General features: G+C 41.5%; 1 protein-coding gene across 1 annotated transcript in view; it reads right to left on the reverse strand.

Moving 5' to 3' along the window:
* The window catches only part of CHRNA4 (cholinergic receptor nicotinic alpha 4 subunit), a 53,111-nt gene that overhangs the window by 15,921 nt on the left and 13,901 nt on the right, over positions 1 to 23,289 (reverse strand). The window contains exons 3-5 of the mRNA XM_007422819.3: positions 20,340 to 20,384; positions 17,361 to 17,470; positions 3,382 to 4,759 (exon numbers count right to left, since the gene is read on the reverse strand). Coding sequence (XP_007422881.1) covers positions 3,382 to 4,759; positions 17,361 to 17,470; positions 20,340 to 20,384 — 1,533 coding nt within the window. The remainder of the gene's footprint in view (positions 1 to 3,381; positions 4,760 to 17,360; positions 17,471 to 20,339; positions 20,385 to 23,289) is intronic.

Below are 23,289 nucleotides of genomic sequence, written 5' to 3' on the forward strand. Positions count from 1 at the left end.
ACAAATCTTGGAGAATCAGAATCACTCTGTGACTGACCCAACATGCAAGTTGCCAAATAAATAGATACATTTCTTGACGTTATTTTGACGTTATTAGCAATTATCCAGTTGCTAATGAGTAAACTCCATCTGGCTTCTGGCTGGATCTGAGAACAGAAATTGTCTTGGTCAACTCTGGGTAACGTGTGCAATTCTATTTATTTCCATGGATCAATTGTTTATAGGGCTAGTTTAGGTGCCCAGCCAGATGATGGCACCTAGCCCACCTTGGTGAGTCCGGGTTGGATCTGGTCAAACGTTTGGATGGGAAACCATCAGGAAACAACAGAGGGTTCAGCAACATTGGAAAGTGGGGAAAAAAGATCCCAGGTGGCCGTGGTGAATCATTTTCTCATTCATGCCAAGATGCCTACATGAAGTCCCCTGAAATCAAACTCAACATGGAGACTTTGCCTTTAGAGCATCTGCAAAGATCTGGAAGCTCAATTCTGAATCTCCCAGGAAAAACAGGACCTGCTGCAATTTTGGGGGGGTTTAGTGGAATGGGACTAAATTTACAGGCAAACTAGAACTTAATGAAAGAATGAAGGACTTCAAATCTCAAAGAAATCCGTACAGGGATTTTCAAATTACTATCCTTTAACACTTTTTTGTTTAAAGTCTGTAATTTTGCCATTTGAAGTGATAATAGGTCTTATAATGAGGAATATCAATGCCAAGTTTCAGAAAGATGTTGAGGAGTTTTGGGGGAGAGGGAAGCTAAAGCTAAGATGATGTCCTGTCCGGTATATGGTGGAATGGTCAGGAGGTAATGCCAATATATAAAGGATGAACTTATCGGTCTTTTCCAAAGGAAGAAGAAGGGGAAACAGTGACTAATCCAGATCAGCCAGCTAACGTCACCCATAAAAATAATCACACAATCGTTCAAGTTGAAAGACTAGGAAACCATGTAGTAGAATGAATGGGTTTGCTGTGATTTCTCCATTCCAAGGTGTTGTGATTGGGGCAACCAACAGTGGCCTGATGAGTAGGGTCATTCCTATTTGAAGGCAGACCTGTCAATCTCTGAATCCAACACTCCACCTTGCTTCCCTGACATTTTATCTAAGCTTTGAGGACAATTTATACAAACGTTTTGCTTTTTTGCTTTTTGGCATGACTTCCCAGCATGGTAGCGCGCCACAAAAACAGAGTTTGGTTGAAGCTCAAAATGGAAGGCAAGATCAGATTTAGAGGCATCTGTTCCACTTCAGTTAAATGAAAGTGTTCTGGACTATCTCACCCCAGCTCACCAATCAGGGCTCCCTCTGAATCCCCTGCACACCACTGGCTTAGCTGAATTGGGTAACTGTCATGGCTTTTTATAATCTCCTTCTCTCCACCTGGCAGAAAACCTGAAAGGCTGCTTTCCCCATGGCATTTTCCATTGCTGTGTCGCTCTTTTCAAATTCTAGAGTCATTTTTGTAAATTGTGGGCACTGGGGATAATGCTGCCTTGTCTTGTCAGTGGCTTATCTAGAAAGACAAATCCAATTAAACTCTTTAGAAAATGAATAGTGAAGCCTGCCTTTTTGGCTTTTTATCTGCCTCTTGCAAGGGGCAGACTTCCTGTTTCGAGTTAACAGCTGTATGGACAGGTTATTAGATCCAGCAATATTTGATGCTCACTCCTTAGAGCAGTTTCACAACCATGGCAACTCGAAGACGTGTGGACTTCAACTCCCAGAATTCCCCAGCCAGCCATGCTGGCTGGGGAATTCTGGGAGTTGAAGTCCACACGTCTTCGAGTTGCCAAGGTTGAGAAACACTGCTTTAGAAAGAACACAGCAGCAACAGGAGCCATTAAAATAACTCTTGCTTGATGCACACCTTCGCCAGCAAGTTGATGCTCAATTCTCCTGCAGATCCCAGGTGAGTCCCTAGGTATTAGCCATGTACTTGGCTTTCAAAATGTTCTAATGATCTTCTCTAGCCTCCCTCTATCTTTTCCTCCTGCTGAAAACATCATGGCAAAATGCAGTGTGCTTCCTTTTCGATCCAGAGAAATCTAAACCCAGAGGTATTGCCAGGGTCCAGTTTCAACAGCTGGAAAGACTAGGAGGCAACACCAATGAAATGGAGAAGAATGCAAAGCTAAGAAAAAAGCAGGAAAAGGGGCAAAAGAGGCCGCTGGGCCAAGAGGCAAACATGAGCAAGAAAGCTGGTTGAGAAGGATGGGGTAGCTGGTTGTTTTATTTCCAGCAGAAAGGACAGGGGTGTCTGACAGGGCAGGCAAACACAACCACAGAATTGTAGCCTCACCTCTTACCCACATTGCAGGTTAGAAAAGGGGCAGGAGGCTGACTGCAGCCACCTTCTTGACTTTTTTATGACCCCCACCCCCTATGACACCCAAGAGATGGGCAATCTTTTTTCTCCTAAAGAACATCCTCTACTTATTTGGTGCTGAGGACCACCAAACTTACTAGGGATGATGTTGCTGGAGAAGAAAGAGCCAACATCTGGGGCTATTCTTGCACTTTCTCTTGATCTCTTTTCACTTTTTCCCCCATGCTGCACCGTCATGAATGCATGCATTTCAGCATCCAGGAGCTCCGTTGTGGAATTCTGTTCCTCCCATCTGCTCCATGCATCTGGGATGCATTGAAGAAGGATTTGTGTGAGCGGTAGGAGTGGTGGTGAGCCAAGGCTGAGACTGGTTTTTATCATCAATCTTGTGGGTAAAATTAGATGGTAGCTAGGTTCAGGTTTTTATAATTGTATAGCATTACTTCCACTGTGACTGCAAATTTCAGTTATGTTGATTTTATTCCTTTTGTGTCATTTTAACTGCTGTTTAGTTCTTATTTGCTCATTTTTTGTATTGTGGCTGAACCATGCCCCAGTCCAAGAAATGTTATAAATAACTTCGTTTGTTTCATTCATTCATTCATTCATTCATTCATTCATTCATTCATTCATTCATTCATCCATCCATCCATCCATCCATCCATCCATCCATCCATTCATTCATTCATTCATTCATTCATTCATTCATTTATTCATTGTTTGGGGGTTCGTGCACACATCCCAAACTGACTTGACTAATTTTGAGGCCAAATTTGAGCATGGAAAACCCTCATCTGACAGGATCGTGCAAAACACTTCTGTTACAAAAATTCATCTCCTGAAATGCGTCGTTCCTAAATGCTGCAATTAATCACTCCAGAGTTAGGAAGGCTCATTTGGGCCCTCCAGATTTAACATAATTTTATGTTTTGTATTTCGCCTAGTGGATGAACTCTAGAAGTGCTACTAAATGGTATAAAAAGGTCAATCCATTCCATTTTTGACTTGCAATGAACAGGTGATAAGGAAAAGGGGGTAATTTCTACTTACTGAGAAATCTGCATCTTCTGCTCTCAGGTGGTCTGCAATATAATGGACGCCTTCCACAGCTAACTTCAAGGCAGGTGACATCAGCAAAAACTGTTGCTCTTTAAGAGTTTTGCTCCCTTGTCCTGATGTGCTGGCTGATTCCTTTTTTTTACATTTACATTTACAATGGGGGGGTTTGACTTTAGGTTGGTCCACATTGAGATGGCACTGTGGGGATGCTGGTGACCCACTAGATTGGCCATTGGTCTGGGAAGCCTCTTCTTGCAAGTAGCAATATTGGATGCTCCTGGATCGGCAGCGAATGGTTCCTTCTTCTGTCGTTCCTGGACTGCTGTACATCTGCTGGACACTTAATGATCTGCCTTTACAAATTGAGCTAGACTGAATGTCTCCAAGGGGGTGACTGGGAGGTTGGAGTGATGTGCAACTGGCCCGAATTGGTTCTGGGTGCAGCATTGAATACTGGCCAGATGGTGACTTACACACTGGCTGTGGATTTTTTTGGTCATCAAGATGGGTTCCAAAGGATGATGTAGGGGACTGTTCATTGCTTTGAGGGCTGTTGGATGATGAGGTAATAAAGTTGGGTTCCACTTCTGTCTCTGACCAAAACCGTTGCGAGTTGGCTATTTTGTGCATGGATTCAATGAGCTTCTTGCAGTTGTCCTTGACTGTTGAAGGGCGTTTCATGAAGAGAAGACGTGGGACAATGTCAAGAAAAACCCGTCTCACCCAGGCTGGCATGGTGTGGGTACGAGGGGAACGATGGTGGACGTTCAGCACAAATACAGTGATGATGATGGATAAAGTGACAAAGATCATGGTGAAGAGAAGGTACTCTCCAATCAAGGGAATGACCAAAGATGTTGAGGGGATGATCTCCGTAATGAGGAGGAGGAAGACAGTCAAGGACAGCAGGACAGAGATGCACAGGGTGATCTTCTCCCCACATTCAGAAGGCAAATAGAAGACCAAGACAGTCAAACATGAGATTAGAAGACAAGGAATAATCAAATTGATGGTGTAGAACAGAGGGAGACGCCTGATGATGAAGGAGTAAGTGATGTCTGGATAGATCTCTGAACAGCACTCATACTTCTTGATGTTGTAATTGCCAACAGCATTGATGATCACCCATTCTCCACTCTCCCAATAGTCCAGCTGGTCCACGTGGCGGTGCATGCTCTCTAAGTCTATCTTGGCCTTGTCGTAAGTCCACGAACCAAACTTCATGGTGCAGTTTTGTTGGTCAAAAGGGAAGAAGGTGACATCGATGCTGCAAGAACTTTTGTAGATGGCAGGGGGCATCCATTTAATCCGACCGTCGTAGAAGAGGTGGGCTTTCGTAAGGTGGGTGACTGCAAAATCCCCATCTGCACTGTGGGAGGTAAGGAGAATAAAACACAGAGTTGATAATCAGAAATAAGGCTTCTTATGCTCTTATTAACTTATGACTTACCCAGCAAATAAACAGGCAGAAATGCTGAAAAAATGGGCTACGGATGGGTGGCTCATTGTTTACATCTCTCTTGCTGCCTTCAAGCTGCAAGTCTGAAGTCTAGTCTATGTTCTTTTACTGAGATATCCACCAAAGCAATAGCTATACTGATTTATCCCCACCACTACCATCACTTTCAGTTTTTTTGTTTCCAGTGAGTTAAAGCCCTTGCCATATCTTCCCTTGATATGAGATATATTGGCCAGCTGGAAACAAAAGAGATCAAAATGCTGACTAAAGTTATAGCTAATGATGTTGCAAATTGGTGGTGTCCTAAAGTAGATAAGGACAACACTATTCTCCCTTGCATTTCCTATGAAATACAGCCATACAAGTTGAAACTTCATAGGTCCAAAGACCACTGAGGGTAGATATGCACTGAATGGCACTTGATGATTTGTGGGTCAGTCACAACAGGTGGCAGTAGCATCTAGTTGACCTTGGTGGATCATGAAAAAGCTAAGTAGAGGTGGACCAGGTTGCTGCTTGGATGGGAATCCACCAGAGAAATCCCAAGGTTCTACACTAGACTGAGAAGTTGAAAAATCATCCTGGAATAAGGTAGTTGGCAAACATTTCTGTAGAACTGCCAAGAAAACAATGGGGAAGCAACAGGAACAAGGTTTAACTCAAGGGAGATGTCTATAACATATGCATAGATTGTGTCCTGAGATCACCATGCACCCCAACTGGAATGTTTGCCTTGCAAATCCAACTTATCAAATTCAGTGGATGTACTGTTTGCTTAGAAATAAGAAAAGAGGTTCATTTCTTTGAAAAGCTTCTCTTGGGCAGAATTAATAGAAAAGCAAGTCTTCTCTTACACATTAATGTAAGTTAATTGAAAATTTGCTCTTGTGGCAATATCACTGATTGCTGTTATATATTTGCAAGACACATCCTACCTACTGACATTTAACTTTATGGATATTTTGTTGAGTTTTTCATTCAGATGAGGATTGTTTTAATGTGTAAATCTACTGGGTGTGACAAATGGATGAGTTGAATGAAAAAATTGATGTAGTATCCATAAACGATTTTGAAAAAAGGTCCATTTTGATGGGCAACTTTTAGAAAACTGTTCAAAGTGCAAATATGCCGGGGAAAAAATTAAAACATAGAAATCACACTAATCTTATTAAAAGTGTCCAGGAGACCCATTAAAAAGACATAGTATCTGTTGTTTGTTGAATACATTCCCTGTAAATGGTTTAGTGATGTAGGAATAACATTGGAGAAAGGAATACTGTGCATGGAATATATAATACATTATATGTCTGTGTGGATAGATAGACAGACAGACAGACAAAGATACACACACACGCACACAGGCACACACACACACTTACTTAATTAGGCTTATAGGCTCTTCAAGACTACAGTATATTGTTTCAATGAGCTTTCAGCTCCTACTTGTCCCAAATGGGGAATCTTCACCATTTATATTTTATTTCTGGATTTTATGATGATGTATTTTTATTTAGAGTATTACTCTACACTGCTCAAAGTTCTCCAGAAATGGAGTGGATTATAAGTATTGTTAATCTTCTTCTTAGCATTTGTCTCACTTGGTTGCAGGGGTCAGCTTGTCATAGAGCCTGACACTGTTTTGGGTTGAGAGAGAATGCCTGGCCCCAAAGTCCCCAGAGTGTTTCCATGGTTAAGGGGAAACTCAAACCTGGGCCTCCCCAGTCCAAATCCAACAACTTTGCATGGTAGGTTGGGTTGAGAAGGAGAGACTGGCCTAGGGAGCTTCCATAGCTAAGGGTGGACTAGAACCTGGGTCTCCTCACTCCTGGTCCAGCACCTTCACTACTTCACACTGCCTATTGGGCTGAGAGGAAGGAACTGGTCCTATGAGATGTTTCTGAGGCTAAGGGGAGACTCAAACCTGGGATTCCCCCTTCCACTAGACCACCTTAGCTCTTGCTCTGAGAGGAAGGGTCTGGTCCAAAATCCCACAGGGATCTTCCATGGCTGTGGGGGATTAGAACCCAGATTTCCCCCTCCTACTCCAGGACCTTCGCCACTACCCCATAGTGGCTCTCACCAAAAGCATTGCGAAGAAATAAAATGCATGTTCCTCCCAACCACTCACTGAAAAGGTCAAGAGGATGAGCTTTGTCCCTCTCCAGCAAGTGTAATGGCTAGCCCATTCCCCCCGCTGTTTGGATTGACCAGACTGCTAGTGGGAGGGAGGAGCGCTGAATCAGAAAGGGGGATGAAGCAACGTGGCTGCTTCACTCATAGAAACAAAGGGACCATGGTGCGTTGCAAAGCAAAGATGAGGGGCATGCGCGCGCGCACACACACACACATACACACCCTCTTGAAGCTTCATACAGCCCTAGTTAACAGTTATTTTTCTGGCCGCTTTCGCTTGTGCTTTGTGTGATGCTGGGGCAACATTTCATAATTTATTCCCCTCAACAGCGGGAAATCTCCACCGGCTGACCCATAAACCCCACGGAAGCATGAGCACCTGTCTAATCACCAACCCGCTGCAGCAGCGGGCAGGTTTCCACTCCAAACAACAGGCACATCATGCTTCTGGACGCGGGGTTTTCTTTACTCATTTCTTCGCCAAGGGCCAGTGCTCACATCCCTTTCAGATGAAGAAAGGGAAACTCTTCCAAGGGAGGGGGGGCATCTCGCAAACCGCACCTCCATAAAGCACAACAGAGCATTTCAGCGTAATTATGGTGCATAAAAGCAATCAAGCGGGCTCAAAACATTTCACATAACGTTGCTATCCTTCTTCCCCAACTGACCTTCTAGGAATGGCTAATCCACATATTTTTTTACCTTTGGGGATTCAGCAGCACCAGCTACCCTAAAACCAACTTGGAGATTGCTGGAAAGGGTAAAATGTATATTAAGCTCTTCCTGATAATTAGACTTCCCTACCACTGTGGTACGTTTTCAGAAAACTCTAGATCAGGGAGCATATCAGTTTATGTCAAACCAAATTTATTGATTGATAAATGGTGTTCATTTTCATCTCTTCAAAATGCCACATGTTATGCCTGTAACCTGGGCAAGTTAATTATTCAGTCTGTTTACAAGTAAATGAAATGTCTGTCTAGTCATTTGCTTAGAAGAACATTAAACCCTATTCATCATTATAAGAGAACCTATTTTCAGACCAGTCACTGAAACATAACCACGGCAGTCTTTTTTGAAGTGATGGTAGAATGACTGCAAAATAGATGTGTCACAAAATGCAAGTAATCTGAACATTTGTGGTGAGATTGCTACCTTGTCTTCCTGTGCTTTTCTCTAAGGAATATCTCCAATGCCATTTCCACGAAATCATTGGAATAATCAGATGGGATACAGGAATGTTGATAGCAACAATTGATTTATTTGCATGCAAATCAGTGATGCAAATAGGGGGGAATCTTGTTCTCCTACTATAGCATCTTATGTATCGGGATAAGCTTCGGGATCCCTATAGGATTAAATACAGATGCTTCCATTTCTACTGAGTCACAGAATGACTTCTACTGAGACAATTTTTTTGCAGTCAGTTATTCAAACACACTGTCGTTTTAATGTTGCAGTAAGACTAAGGCTTCCCAAGCAGGCAAAATTATTTGTGTAAGTACAGGACTAAAAGTTCACAGATTTGTACGGAAGAGGAAGAAAAGATTGAACCGTTTTGTTATCAGCTATTTAAACTGCCAAATCCAGTAACTGGGCGACTTCACCACTTTCTAATTTTGGGAGATTTGTGGTATTTATCCCAAACAGCAATGCTTTAGGCAAACCTGTTTTCAGCATGATTAGGGGAAAAAGTATACAGTGCAGCTGGATTTAGAAGCTTCTTAAAGAGGTTGGCAGAAAGATGTTCTGCAGCTGAGTATGTACAGACGGGTCACTTCTGAGCCTGTTAACTCTGTTTGGATATCTTTCTTGGTTTGGCCTTAGGAAGAATTTCTCCCATGGTGGCCAACACTGCTTCATAGGTGGGGTAGTGGCAAAGCAAACATAAGCAATAAAACTTGTGCCCAGTTCACTGGGAGAAATGACTTCTCCAGCGTGTCCTTGTTTTAGAACATTCAAACATGGCAATGGTTGATCAGGCTGTGTGAACCTAGGCAGCTGATAGAGAGGGGAGTTAGGCCCACACGGTGGAAAAGGAGAAGGCAGGGAGATGAGTTTGGTGGGTGCTAGGAAGTGTTTTTGTTCAGGACATCTCCAACAGTTTGGAATCAAAGCAGAAAAAGTGCTTTGGTGTACATATGGGGATATTCAGACTTCCTTCAGCCCCTCCTTGAAAAGGCTGTGACTTTTCCAGAGGTTGTGCAGTGGCCACCCAGACCCAGGAGAACATGCATTTGAGTTACGGAGGCACCATCAGGCTGTACAGAGTGGATGCATCCTGTCACCCATCCCTCAATGTCTCCCTAATCCAAACACAGATTTTCCTAGGACTGCATGGATCCAAATGGCCGCCCACCATTATGTTTCAACATGGGTGCATGCTGCAACATTCTCCCCAGATCAGCACTCCAAGGGGGATCCACATTGACCAAACTGCTCCACAGTCCTAGTTAAAATATTCTGTGAATCCAGAAAAAGGGTTGGTTCAGTTGGTTCAGGCTAAGTAAGTTGGGAGAACAGTCACTGATTGTACCTAGTGCCTAATTGGGCCCTATCTGCCCTTGTTCCCAAGCTTCATGTCTCCTGTAGACACCGGTAACTATGTAAGAAGACTCTGGTTGTATTCCCAAAGCATGCTGAACCATCACATCACATCCACATTGCCATGTTATGCAAACTTAGCTCAGGTGATTCCATCTTGGTGAAATGCATTGCACAAACCCAGAACTTTGGGTTAATTGAGTAAAACTGGTTCAATGAACCCTAGTTTAGTGTGTCATCAAATCCAGCCTCTTTGGATCTAGGTAGAATCAGGAAGGTGGAGGTCGACCTGGTTCAATCTCATTCCATCGAGTCCTCCACTCATAGTTCACCCTATCAACCTTTCCCTCCTGGTTGCATCTTTGTCCTCGTTTCTATTCTTATTTCTTCTTTAAGAATCTCCAGCCAAGAGATTTCTGCCAAACAACTGCAGCACCAGCAGATAAAAAAAGTCACGTTTTGGTTTACTAAGGTAATTCCATTTGTCAAAAGGGATAAGAAACTTGGCTGGCCTGTTCTCCGAAGTATTTACTGCAGATTAATGCTACTTTGCCAAGAAGTCTCACTGAAGCAGGATGCAGATGGAGCAATTAAAAGTAAGTACTCTACCATGGAGGTCAATCACTTGGAGAGAGAGCACAAAGCTACTTCAGCCAGGTATGGCTGGGAAGCATTTATCTCTAAAGGCCTGGAAAGCAAGTATTTGGGCCCAAAGGAACTTGTGACCTTTAGACCTTGCAGACCAATTGCTCTTGGCAATCCTAGTCTGCATGGCCAATAGTAAAGGATGCTGGGAGATGTAGTTCAGCAACATCTGGAAGGCAACCAATAGATATAGACAATTGTGTGCAAGTCAGACCAGTTCTCTGGCTAGGTATAAAGCAGTGTTTCCCAAACTTGGCAACTTTAAGACATGTGGACTTCAGCTCCCAGAATTCCCTAGCCAGCAGGCTGGCTAGGGAATTCTGGGAGCTGAAGTCCACATGTCTTAAAGTTGCCAAGTTTGAGAAACACTGATATAAAGCAACTTCTGGTGTTCACTAGTGTTTCCTCTTCACTGTTGTGTTATGTGTGTTCCTAGGCAAAGCTGCTTTCTCCATTAATTTCACAATGGTGAGCAGCTTTGCAGAAGCCCATGCAGAATTCTGGGGATGTGAATGAAATGCAAAGGTGTTTTCTTTCAAACTCAGAACAAAGCAGGCCCAGTCACAAATGTTCCACAAATACGGGTTGTGTTTCATCACAGCAAAACTCAAAAGGGCTGCAGTGTTTTGGCATCCATGAATTTTGTTTTGAGCTTATCTCATTGCAAGGTTATTTCTGTATCTAAAACACTCAAAATATTGGCACTTCTAGTGATTCAGTCTTGTAAAAACAATACAATACATTCAGTTACTCATAATCAACCAATGATACATTGGAAAATCTCCATGCTGTTTTAAAATTCCTTGATTATTCACTTATATTTCATATCTCTTTCGTGTTCCTTTCTTATGGTTGATTATACATCTTTAAAAATGCTTAACAAAAAAAAAAAAAACCCACCCCAAATTATTACCACTTAATTTGGTCAGATTTTGTTCTAAGGTCAGAAAAAAAACGCACCTTGGAACACTTTTTTTTAAAAAAAAATCAAGTTCAAAATGTCAAACTGGCTAATTCGAGCTCAGAATATTTGACACCCTGTGATGGACTGGAATGGAGGAAGGGGGATGAAAATGGTGCTCTCATCTCCAGAGCAACGCTCTGGGGATAAGCGGAGAAAGCTGGCGCATCCCTAAACATTCCAGAAGATAGTGAATAGCTGTCCCTGGGAACTGGTCGTCAGTCTGAGAAGACTGATGTCGGGCCTAGCCCAAAGAACTCCTGGAGACCATGCAGGTTTAATCAGCAAGGTTTATTAGCCAGCGCCTGTTTACAGGAATCTTCTCAGACTGACCACCAGTTCCCAGGGACAGCTATTCACTATCTTCTGGAATGTTTAGGGATGCGCCAGCTTTCTCCGCTTATCCCCAGAGCGTTGCTCTGGAGACGAGAGCACCGTTTTCACCCCCCTTCCTCCATTCCAGTCCATCACACACCCCAATCCTTTTTGCACATTCCTATAATGTGAAAAACAAACTTGATATCACTTTTTCCTTTCTGACATATTTCTCAAGCACAAAGACGTCTAGATGTGAGAGACAACACCATTTTCTCCTTTGCGTTCAGAAGCAAAACGTATTTTCCCCTAGTTTAAATTGAGCCCAATAGCCTTCTTAACCCAGCCCTGTCTCCTGTGACTGGTGGAAGAGATCCATGGTCTCTAGCAACCCCCCTTTTCTGCATTCATACCGAATTCCAAGTCTTCTTCCAAAGCAGACACTATCTGAACACATATGCTTTACAGAAGAGCCTCACTTCCTATCCTGAATCTCAGTTTCTATTCTACTCTTTCATTTCTCTCCACCGGAGAAAAGAGAAAAAGGGTTTTAGTACAAATTTCAACAGGAATGACTTCTCTTGCTTTGTTTCATTTCTGCCTACAGCCAAGCTCAATGGGACTTCAGGGGAAAAAAAGAAGGAACCTCTTAGTGCAGTGGTGTTTAGTGAAATGCAAGCACATTTCATATTTTATCAAGTGCTAGGTGGAAGGAGTTCATGGGAACGATTTTTCAATCAGTTTTGCTCTGCTTTTTTTTCCCTTGCATGCAAAAGAATTGGGAGCGGGGAGAGATGATTTTAATCAGAAGAAATTGGGAGCCCCGAAGCTCAGCAACATGGACCGGAGGGTGATCACCAGCTATTGTTCCCCATTGAAAGAAAGACAGCATCTCACTGTAGTCAGGTTCAGCGTGTTCATTCATTAAAGCAACTGCTTTAGCAGAAACTTGTAAAAAAGCCAGACTGCTTTAAAGAACAGCAGAGAAGATTTGCCCTCGTGTCAAGTCTGAAGCACTTCTGAATCATTTTCAAAGCACATACAGCCCTAATATCCAGCTTATTTATTACAAGTATTTATATGCTGCTTTCCCACAGAATCTCTTCACAAGGTGACTCGTGACAGAAAACAAAAATGCAAAGCAAGAGATGAAACAAATGGTAAAACATTTTAAAACACTTTTACGCACTGTGAAAGAGGCAGGGTCTCGCTGGGAAAGCAGACAGAAATCCAAGAGTTTGTACTGCCTTCAGAAAAGACAAGGCTGGAAGTATTAAGAGCCCGGTTGATCTCCCAGCAGGGTCTGGCTTGAAGACGATACTCAGAGTTCATCAAAGGTTTCTCCTCAAATTGCCATGAGGTGTCAGACAATGCCACCATTTCATCCTGCTACTCTGCGACATTTTCATGAAAGAAACGTGGATGAAAATGCTTGGGAAATTTGGGGAAGTTAGCTAATCTAGAAGTCAGAAATAAATTAAAAGGCATTCTTAAGTTTGAAGTAGATGTGTTAATAGATGTTAGCTAATGATATTAGCTGAACGTTCTGGGTGGTAGAATCTCAACACATCTGGAAAGCCCCAGATTGGAAAAAGCTCGTGAAGAACAAAGGCAAGGATTGGTAATCTTTTTGGACTATGATCACATTTGAAAATTTCAAAAGTGGTTAATCACACTCACAAAATGTCTACCGTGGTCTGTGTCTGCCATTTATCTAGAATCAGAACATTATGATGGAGCTCTTGACTACGCCAATGGAAACTCTGTGGGGTCCACCAGCATTTCCAGAAATAAAGATGGTGCCAGAGGCCTCAGATATTCCACCTTCATCCTGGGAAACCAATGAGATTTCCCCAGAGGAAACAGGACTGGAATTTTTCAGTCTTTTGCATTCTAGTTAGGAGGGCTTTTAGGGGCCAAATGGGTGCCTTAAGCATTACAGCAGCTTATGGTACCATTGTATCCCTTTAAAAAGTTAACTGCTCCAAAATCAAGCTTAATTTTTTCTAATCAGGCTTCTGGGGAAGAAATGGTGGACCGAAGATGGCTCCAGGAAAACCGGAGCTGACAACCGCAACAGAATGAAGAGTTGACCAGCTCTTCAATAATTCCTCTCCAGAGAAGGAGAGGACTTGAGATTGCCCACATGTGCTCCAGATAGCTGCTCTTCATGACTGCAGTCTCCAGCAGGTTAGAGCTCTGGGAGATGACGGAATAGCCATCTTGCTCAAACCATAGTTGGCACCTTTGAAAGGACACTAAGTTTGCATACTTCCTTTTCTAATCACTTTTAGAAATAGCTTGTTAACTGCCTTTCAGCTATTAGGAACCTTTGGATCAACAAGTTTTATAGCACTGGGTCCTTCAATCCTTAGCAAACATACTAAACTTTTAAAAAAAGTTTTAACTACAAGTTTAAGAACTTAAATATATATATTGGAATAAACAGCAAAAGAGTGGTTAAAACTGATTTTAGAAAGTTACAAATGGGCTAAGAACCAAGATGAATTTGAAATCAGATTTTGGAATTAATTATAAAGAATCCTTCCCATGGGAAAATGCTTTTGGTTGATTTTTTTTTTAATTGTAAGATAATACTTTAAGAATTGGGCAGTAGAGAGAACTAAAGATTGTAATTAAAGGAGAAGAACATTCAAACTTGACTGACAATTATAGAATGAAACAAAATATTTTAACATTGGACATACTGAAGGATATTTTTGAACAATGGACCCAGAAGTTAATTTTAAGAGTGTTTGCCTGTATAAATAGGCTGTGTTTAAAAGATATTATGGAAGAGGAACAAGTTTTACCTGACAAGATTGAGACTCATCTGAAAGTGAATTTAAAAATGACAGGCTACAAAAATGACATGGGAAAAGATGCTACACTGTACATACAAAAGAAACTGGCTGATGTCTTAACAATTAAAAGGGATATACAAATAACAAACCAAGAAACCAAGAAACCTGGATAATTTTCCTATATTGGATTTACAAAAGAGGCTTGTTAAAGCTTTGAAGAAATCTGTGAGATGGGACAAAATGAAAAGAAATCAAGTTCTAGGACATTATTTGGACTAAAGATCAAGCTTGTTAGAAGAAGGAATATAAAGTTGGTTTATTTGATCAAGGTGAAAATAGATATGTTGTTATCTCTAGTAACCCTTAATAGACTTTTGCTGACATCAGGACTGAAATGACAAGGCTTTAAGGATTTGTTTATAGATAAGAGATGTGGTATGGAAAGAAGGGATCATTTGTTGTATTTTAAGAGGTGATAAGTTACTAAAAATTGTTTATACTTATGATGAAGGGACAAGTCACTTGCTTATGTATTTATTTTCTTTTCCTTTACTATATTCTTATTTTTTCCTTCTTTTCTATTTCTCTCTCTATTTTCTCTCTCTTTTTTTCTTCTTTCTTTTCTGTACCCATTATTTTTTTCTGTTTATCCTTTTTTAGTTTGTATTAGTTTTTATTGTTGGAACTGTAATCTTTAATAAAATTACGATAAAAAATCAAGCTCGTTTTTTTTCCCGTGGAGGGATTTTCAAGGGGCAAAATGGGCGCCTTACGTTTCCACCAAGTTCCAGCTGTACGTACCACCAAATATTGCAAAAGATAAGAGTCCAAAAATTCCAGCACCATCTCCTCAAAGTGATGGCCAAACATCAAGAGCCATGCCCAAGCCCTGATAATTCCCAGGCACAGCCAAAAGATACTGTGTATCCCCCAGACCAAAAAGACTTTCTAGCCCATATGTTAGAGCAGTGTTTCTCAACCTTGGCAACTTTAAGATGTGTGGACTTCAACTCCCAGAATTCCCCAGCCAGCCATGCTGGCTAGGGAATTCTGGGAGTTGAAGTCCACACATCTTAAAGTTGCCAAGGTTGAGAAACACTATGCTAGAGATTGGGATGTGGCCTCACAGCATAGTAGTTTCCTATTTCATTTTAAAAACTAAATTTAACAAATCTTTTAAGAAAATTAAAATGTCACGGAGCCTGCAGCTGCAACATGGTAGAGCATATGTTCAGAAACACACACACACACAGACTAAAGTTGTTTTGTTATATTTACACTCAACTTGCCAATATCTTTCACGATGAGTTTTGCATCCAAATACAAATGGTCAAAATCCTCATCTGAGTTACTATATACTGAAATGCTTCCAAGACTCCCAACGGACCAGAATGAAAATGTTAAAAATGAAAACAAGCAAACAGAGAAAAACCTGCCTAACCAGTTTCTTGGAAATTTTCATTGAAAACAACCCCAATTGGAACCAATTGAGTTTTATTAACTCGCCATCTCTGTTAAAGATTTATTTCTTAAATTATCTGCACGGTTTAATCAGTGATTACATGAGGCTATTTAACTCTAAAGGAAACATGAGTAGTTGAATATTACGCAACTTGCACCTTGATCTGTAGCATAAGAAACAGAAAGATGCGTTTGTATAATCTTGGGATGTTACTAAACTGTTTTCAATCTCATTGAGCTTTAATTTAAATAAGTTGGGTTGGACAAAAGGCAATATATCAATAATAGATCAAATTTTAAGATGCTTCTAAGCATGGGTGGAAGGAAAGAGAAGGAGAGGACGACCAGCAGCAAGGTGAATGGATCAGGTGAGGGATAGATTGTCCTGAAGAAAATCTATGTGGTCACTAACAGTCAACACCAACTTGATGGCGCATAATCAATCAATCAATCAATCAATCAATCAAAGTATAGCAAGAGAGAGGGTTCCATTTATTGTTCCGACAAAACTTGGCAGCATTTCCTGCTGGGGAACAATTTCATTGTTGATGTTTCCAACATTAGAATACTTTTCCTACAATGGTTGTAGGTTCTGCATTTCTGAAGGTTTTGAAGAAGAGGTTAGACAGCTATTTGTCACACAGAGTCACTCTGTGGTGAGATGGGCGGTGACAAATTTGAAATATAACTAACTAACTAAATAAATAAATATTTGCCGTGAATGACTTAATTAGTTTTCCTGCACACTATATAGGCTTGGATTAAATGACCCTCCTGATCTTTTGCAACTCTGCAACTGCAAGGACTTTTAAATAAATTATGCTTTTTTTTTTGGTCTCTCTTTCCTTTCTGGTTTTGCCAAAGAGAAGGGACTTTTTCATGATAACAAGAAAATCCAGAAAAAAAATGAGGGCAGCTCTACAGAAGTAACCTCCAAACAGAACAATCAAGGAAGGAAGGATGGGAGAAAGTTCTCTTAATAATTGGAATCCAATTGCTTTAAATCAAACAAGGGACCTTGAAACCTGCAGTTATGCTGGACTACAGCTCCCATCACCTTGCTGGGTTGGGGGAGGCTGCATCCCTGGCAGTCTTGGAAAGAATTTTTGGTGGCTTCTTGTAAAGTTTGAACAAGTTTAAAGAAAGGGAAGAGGGAGACATTTCACAGTATATAGAACAAGCATTTTTTGCGCTCACATTAAAGAGCAGTTTAAAGTCTCTTTCTCTCTCTTTGTTTTCCAAAGAACTGGACTGAATCTTATGAATACTACACAAGGTTTCAGAAATATTCTTGTAAATAAAGATGAAGCTGGAGGTGAGATTTTGCTTTGCAAAATTTTCCCTTTTTGTTGTTGTTATTTTTAAATTAAAGTCAGCCCAGTCAGGGAGATGGACAAACATGGACATCTGAGGCCATGAGCATCACACTGTCCGGCCTTGATGTAATCTGAAAGCAAGACTAAACAACACTCTGCAGCTTCTTGTAGAGGGTCACATGGATTCCTGTTGGAGAGCTACCATCTTTGAAGGGAAGTTGGCTGGTTCTTCCAGGATGTCTCACTGGGAAGATGCAAAAATCCTCTGTGTTTCCAGGAAGACAAGTTAAAACCACAGCCCTAAAGGAATGATGCTCAGAATATGCTCTTACTTGTTGTAGAGAACTATGTCTGGTCTCCAAATAAGCTCAGAGGGAATTCGTATTGAAGTAACATTCTCATATTCTTCAGGATCCCAGCGTAACTTATAATCATGCCACTCCTAGAAGGGAAGAAATACCAAACAGCTAATTAGACCAAGAAGAGAAAATATATTAATCAACAAATTTCAAAAATGTATTTAAAGTCAGAAATATTGGAGCAAACAGAATGATCTACACCAGCGTTTCTCAAACTTGGCAACTTTAAGACATGCGGACTTCAACTCCCAGAATTCCCCAGCCAGTATGAGAAACACTGATCTGTACTAATGCCTAGAACAATATCCCAATTCCTCAACCTGAGGCTCACTTAACTCTTCACGTGCCCTCCCCCTGGGAGTTCTCCCCCAACCAACTTCCCTCTAGGCTCACATTCCGTTGCAAATAATTATTTGAAAACATATTTTGTGAGACAAAAGGAGCAACTTTGGAATTTCTCTAGGGAGACTTCCAGCTGATATGATGCCACATTTTCTTCGGAATAAAGTAAATACTGTTTCACCCATCGAGTTGCACGAGTAACTTCCAAATTTTTTATTTTAAAAACTGGAGAACAGCACACATTCAAAATACAGCAAGATGCTTCGAAAACAGGCAGTACTTTAAAGCAGGGTTAAGCAAGCCTCAGCCTTCAAGCTAAATTTAAATTCCACTGCAACATATCAGATCAGGTCCCTGATAAAAGATATCTATCCTTTTCCTACCATCTGTTGCTTGGATGAAAAATGGGAAGAAGAAGACAGCAATCTCCCCGCTCACTTAGACTGTAGTCCCACTCACTCTTTGTTTTAACTCCACTCACCAAATACCCCTTAACAGACTAGTTTTGAAAGACTGAAAACCTGGGGGGGTGGGTTGCTTACCCTGCTATATAGTAAATAAGTGTAATTGTAAAAAAAAAAAAAAAAGTATTATTACCAATTAGGGTGTGAACAATTTTTTGAATTCTGACCAACACCTCTGGAAGGCTGGAAGAAAGCTGGGTTCTTTCCAGCACAGTCAAACAACTTGATTCAGACTCCAAACAGCTGTTAGGAGCCTAAAATGTTTCAACCTGGAAAGGTTTGGTGCCCCTCAGTTATACAACATTATCACCAAACCTGAAACCAAAGGTAGCCCTGCTGGATTAGTCCAACAGTCTATATCATGAAGAACCCAACAGTCAACTAGTTGGCATTTCAGGAGCTTCCCAGGCCAAGCAGCAATAGTCTTCTCCCACATCTGGCACTGAGAGGATTCTGCCTCTAATACTTAAGAGCCTGGGTGGTACAGTGGTTAAGCTATCGGACTAGGATCTGAGGAACCCAGGTTCAAGTCCACCCTCAGCCACAGAAGCTTAGTAGGTGGCTCTGAGCCAGTCATTCCCTCAGCCCAGCATATATCATAGGATTCCTGCTATGAGAAAAAACTGAGAAGAGCCCCCCTCTGCCCCCTCTGCCCCCAAGTACATTGTCTTGAAAGCCCAGAGGAAGGGAGGGATACAGTCAATAAGTGTGCCCCCATGTGTGGGAAGCATGTGATAGAAAAGGCAGGCAATGTGAGAATACAATCACCTCCCACTCCCTGCAATCTTGGACAGAGCCAAGAGGAATTTGCATGAAGGGGACACTGAGATTCCCTCAAGGTTGTTTGACCGGAGATCCATTTTACTGCTTAGGTCAGGAATGAACACTGTGGAAAGTGTTAAGAGCAAAGACAAGGAGCACAAAAGAGAAATGGCTGCCTTGAAAGTGGAAAGTGGGCACATCCAGAGCAAAACATGGGCACATCCAGATCCATCTTTTTTCTCCCTTGACCTCCACCCTCATTATTTTACATAACTTGATTTCCTCTCCTGTCCAATTTATTCATCCTTAAAATCATTCAATTCAATTTTAATTTATTTGAAATCAGCAGCAGCTACTGGAGTTCCTTCTCTGATGGGTTTCTGTGTGGATGGTTTTAAAGAAGGATTGGAGGAAAAAGACTATCAAGAGTTATTGGGTTTGAAGACTCCATGTTACCTCTGGCATCAGGGCAGCACACCTCCCAATGCCAGTTGTGGGGAAATAATGACTGGAGAGGGTATGACTTTATCTCCTGCTTGTGACCATTCTAGAGTAATCTCCAGAAGAAACAATGTGCTGGATCAAGATGGACCTTGGCTAAATCCAGCACAACTCAACCCAGATCTGATTTCACATTGGAATCCTCATTAAAAATTAACCAGCAGAATTTATTATCACAAAATGTGGTGATGGCCACTAGCTTGACAAGAGGACTGGACAAATTCATGTGGAATAAGTCCATCAAAGATAATTAGTTGTGAAAACTCAATGCTACTTCCAGATTAAGAGGAACAATGATGGGAGAGAGATAGATCTCCATCTTCTGCTCAAGAGCGCTCGTTGGCCACCAAGAGAAGCAAAATGCTGGTCTAAGATGGGCCTTGGCTTGATTCAGCAGCACTATTCTGATATTTCCTTTCTGAAGATTAGCTAACAGTAGTGTTTTCTGAGTGTAAAAGTTGGGGAGTAGGAGTAAGAAAATTGCCCCCAGCCCCTGAGCTGTGTGTCAATATCCTAAGTGGAAATGATACGGGGGACATTCATTGACAGTCATATGCAATAAATAAGTATCTGCCAGTCTTTGGACTAGTGGATTTATTTGGAATTTTAAGAACTTTCTAAGACAGCTTTCAAAAACAATAGCCACACTGGGTGGTCCAAGCCCCTTTAACACCCATTTACCTGAAGGAAAATGAATGAGAAACCTTTCACGTTACATGCATTCCTCACCATCAACATGATATTTGCACAGGAAAACTACTCACTGTCCTTCCCTTCTCGCCCCCCGCCCAGGTTTATGCCTCCTCCTTTCTGAGCTATGCACAATTAGATCTCAGGAACATGGAAAAGAAAAAAATAAGGAAAACCATCTTGGTTGACTCACTTGTTTCACCCAAACATTTGTGGTCATCATTTGGTTCTTTTCATCCTGAAAAATGAGAAAAACAGAAACCAGAGTTGTAAGAAAACCATTATTATTCCCAAATGCTATATCAGCTTTTGCTGCTGCTGTAGTCTCACCAATATCTGCAGTATTGTATTAAATGTATTAAATAAATCTATTTAAGCATCAGCAAAAAAAAAAAAAAAGCAGATGTTAGCGTAATCTATTTGCTGCCATTCAGTGGCCTGATCCAACCTCTTGATCCTATACAGCTTCTTTACCTGCTTGTGCAACTGCCGCCAGCTTTCTGGGTACCAGTGCCATTCCTGCAGCCAGCTTTCCCCAACCAGATGGCCTTCCAGTTATACTGGACTATAAGCCCCATTGCTCCCAGACAACATTCTAACTAGCTGGGAATAATGGGAGTTGCAGTCTAATGCATGCGAAGGGCACCAAGTGGAGAACGGCTCACTGACCCATGGGGAGGTGGTGGTCCAATGAAAGACCGGGCATTTGCTCACACGTAAGCCCCTTGGCCACCCTGTTGCTAAGCCAATTAAAAACAAACACACACCCTCCAAAATTCACACAAATCCTCTTCTCCTTTGAAAGAAATGTCTAAAGCAAATTCTCCTTTGTCAGACTGAGTGAGAACTTGAGGGAAAAAATTACTTCTGATCTGTGTTTATACAGGTCACTTCACACATGCATATCTTATGCCATTCTGTGTCCCCTTTTGTCTTCTCTTTTGGTGATGCATAAATGGATGCTCTCTTCTTTTCCCCACCCATCCTTCCCTCTCACTTGGAGGTAGTATACATTTCTTCTGGGCTAGCTCTCCAATGCTTTTTATGGGCTAACAATGCAGAAATGTAATCTGCGAGCTATTAATATTCAAAGAGCATTCCGGCTCACAATAAGAAATTACTCTGGATGAGCTAATCCAATTGTTTTAGTAAATTGCTTTGAACATACAGCTCAGGCTGGGTATATAAAAAAATAATAAATCGATAAGCCACAGGCGGGGTAATGGCCTTGATTCAGCTGAAGTGAGTTGGAATGACAGTCCTTCGAAAGCAAATTAGTAGCTTTGGTTTCAGCAGGACTGAATCACAGCTCATTTTATCTGGATCAGGCCTTTTCCCAGTTTACAAGCTCCTAATACTTGCCGGTCTCATTACCTTGAATCTAGTTGTCCGTTCCCACCAACATTCCCACCCATAGTTGGGCTACTGTAGTCCTCCAAAGGTGGGTGCAACCTGAAGGATCTCGGTTCTCAGAAAGAGTTGGGAATTAGCTGGGAGGAAAGGAAGAACATCTTTGCCTATTTATCTCTTATTCTTCACTAACAAATCCTTAGAAAACCTATAATATTTGTTTCCTTTTTAATACAAAGTCAATGTGTTGAAGAAATCTTAGCCACCATGAATAGGAAGGAAATACCTGAGGGACCATCTCACCCCATCACATCAACCCGTCCCACCCATCTGGCACGTTGCCGACCCCATCAGCAAGAGAATGTCGGATGGTGGGGCCCAGGAGGAGAGCCTTCTCTGCCATTGCCCCCGCCCTTTGGAATACTCTCCCCCCAGAGATGCGGTGGGCCCCTGCCCTCCCATTTTCCAGAAAGGTCTTAAGACCTGGCTCTGTCAGCTTGCATGGGGTGACAAGAATTGTAATCAATCCTGGGGGTGGCTGGCACCCTGATGACATTCCCCAAGCCGTTTGCCAATTTTATCATTCCTTGGAATTTATTTATTACTTAAGATTGTTCTATATTGTATTTTAATTGATTTTATCTCTTCTGTAAACTGCCCAGAGTCGCTTTTTAATGAAATGGGTGGTGACAAATTTGATTGATAGATAGATAGATAGATAGATAGATAGATAGATAGATAGATAGATAGATAGATAGATAGATAGATATAGATTTATTAAATTTGTATGCCACCCATCTCCCCCAATGGGTGACTCTGGGCAGCTCACAATTAAAACAAAACCCACAAACAATTAAAAAAATAAATGCACATTAATTAATTAAAATTGATTAATCCATTAAAGGGACAAGCTATAAAGCAAACCCTATACCTAAAAAACTAAAAATATTCAAGATGACGGGGGGGGGGCAGATTCAACTTCATAAATACAACTATATTAGTGCATTTTTCATAATCACTAATTCAGTCTTATTAAGTTCATGTCAAAATATTGGCTGCTTTACAAGGGCCCAAACTGGGAAGGTTCAAAAAACTTCCTTTTCCTAAATTCCCTAAATTCAGCTGCCGCTCAGCAGCCTGGGTTTTTGTCCCCCCTACCTACCGCCCCACCCCCAAATCGCTGAGAGCATCACATAAAGCAAGAACGTTTTCTGTTGAGGGCTATACTGTCTCGTGAGTAATCATGCGGTGGAAACTTGGCCATTCAGGACCACGGTTGAGTTTACATGATTTCTGGAACAATTTATCTTCACTTGGAAAGCAAGAAATATGTCGTAGATATTGCTGCATCCTTCCTATTAGATTAAGCTGGGAAAGCGCTCATAGCAGAAGAATCGATCCACAGCGCATCTTCATAATGTAAGGAAGTCTATCTTGGGGAATGTACCACAGCCCTACGTCCGCATTAATTATTAAGGGCAAGTCAACTCTGACAACTGCAGATTGGTCTGGATTTCTCCTTTGACTTCATTTCCCACACAGGAGGAAATGAGAGATGGCCATTTCGCACCAACTCAGATTTAATGGTAAGCGATGACCTGTTTATCTCTGTGGTGGCCTTCCCGCTCCAACCGATATTCATCACAAGCTCCTTATTCTTGCTTTGTTCAAGAGCTCGGTGGTTTTATTTCCTCTCCTCTCCCTTCCTTTCTCAGCACGAGCTTCCTTGAAACTTTCTGGTGTTATACCGAAACTAACCGCAAATCTCCTGCTCTTTTAACCTAGCAAGCCTA

This window comes from Python bivittatus, unplaced genomic scaffold (assembly GCF_059951505.1).
Source record: "Python bivittatus isolate LINGU-HERP-01145 unplaced genomic scaffold, Pbiv_v1 ctg000700_np1212, whole genome shotgun sequence".
Taxonomy (NCBI): Eukaryota; Metazoa; Chordata; class Lepidosauria; order Squamata; family Pythonidae; genus Python; species Python bivittatus.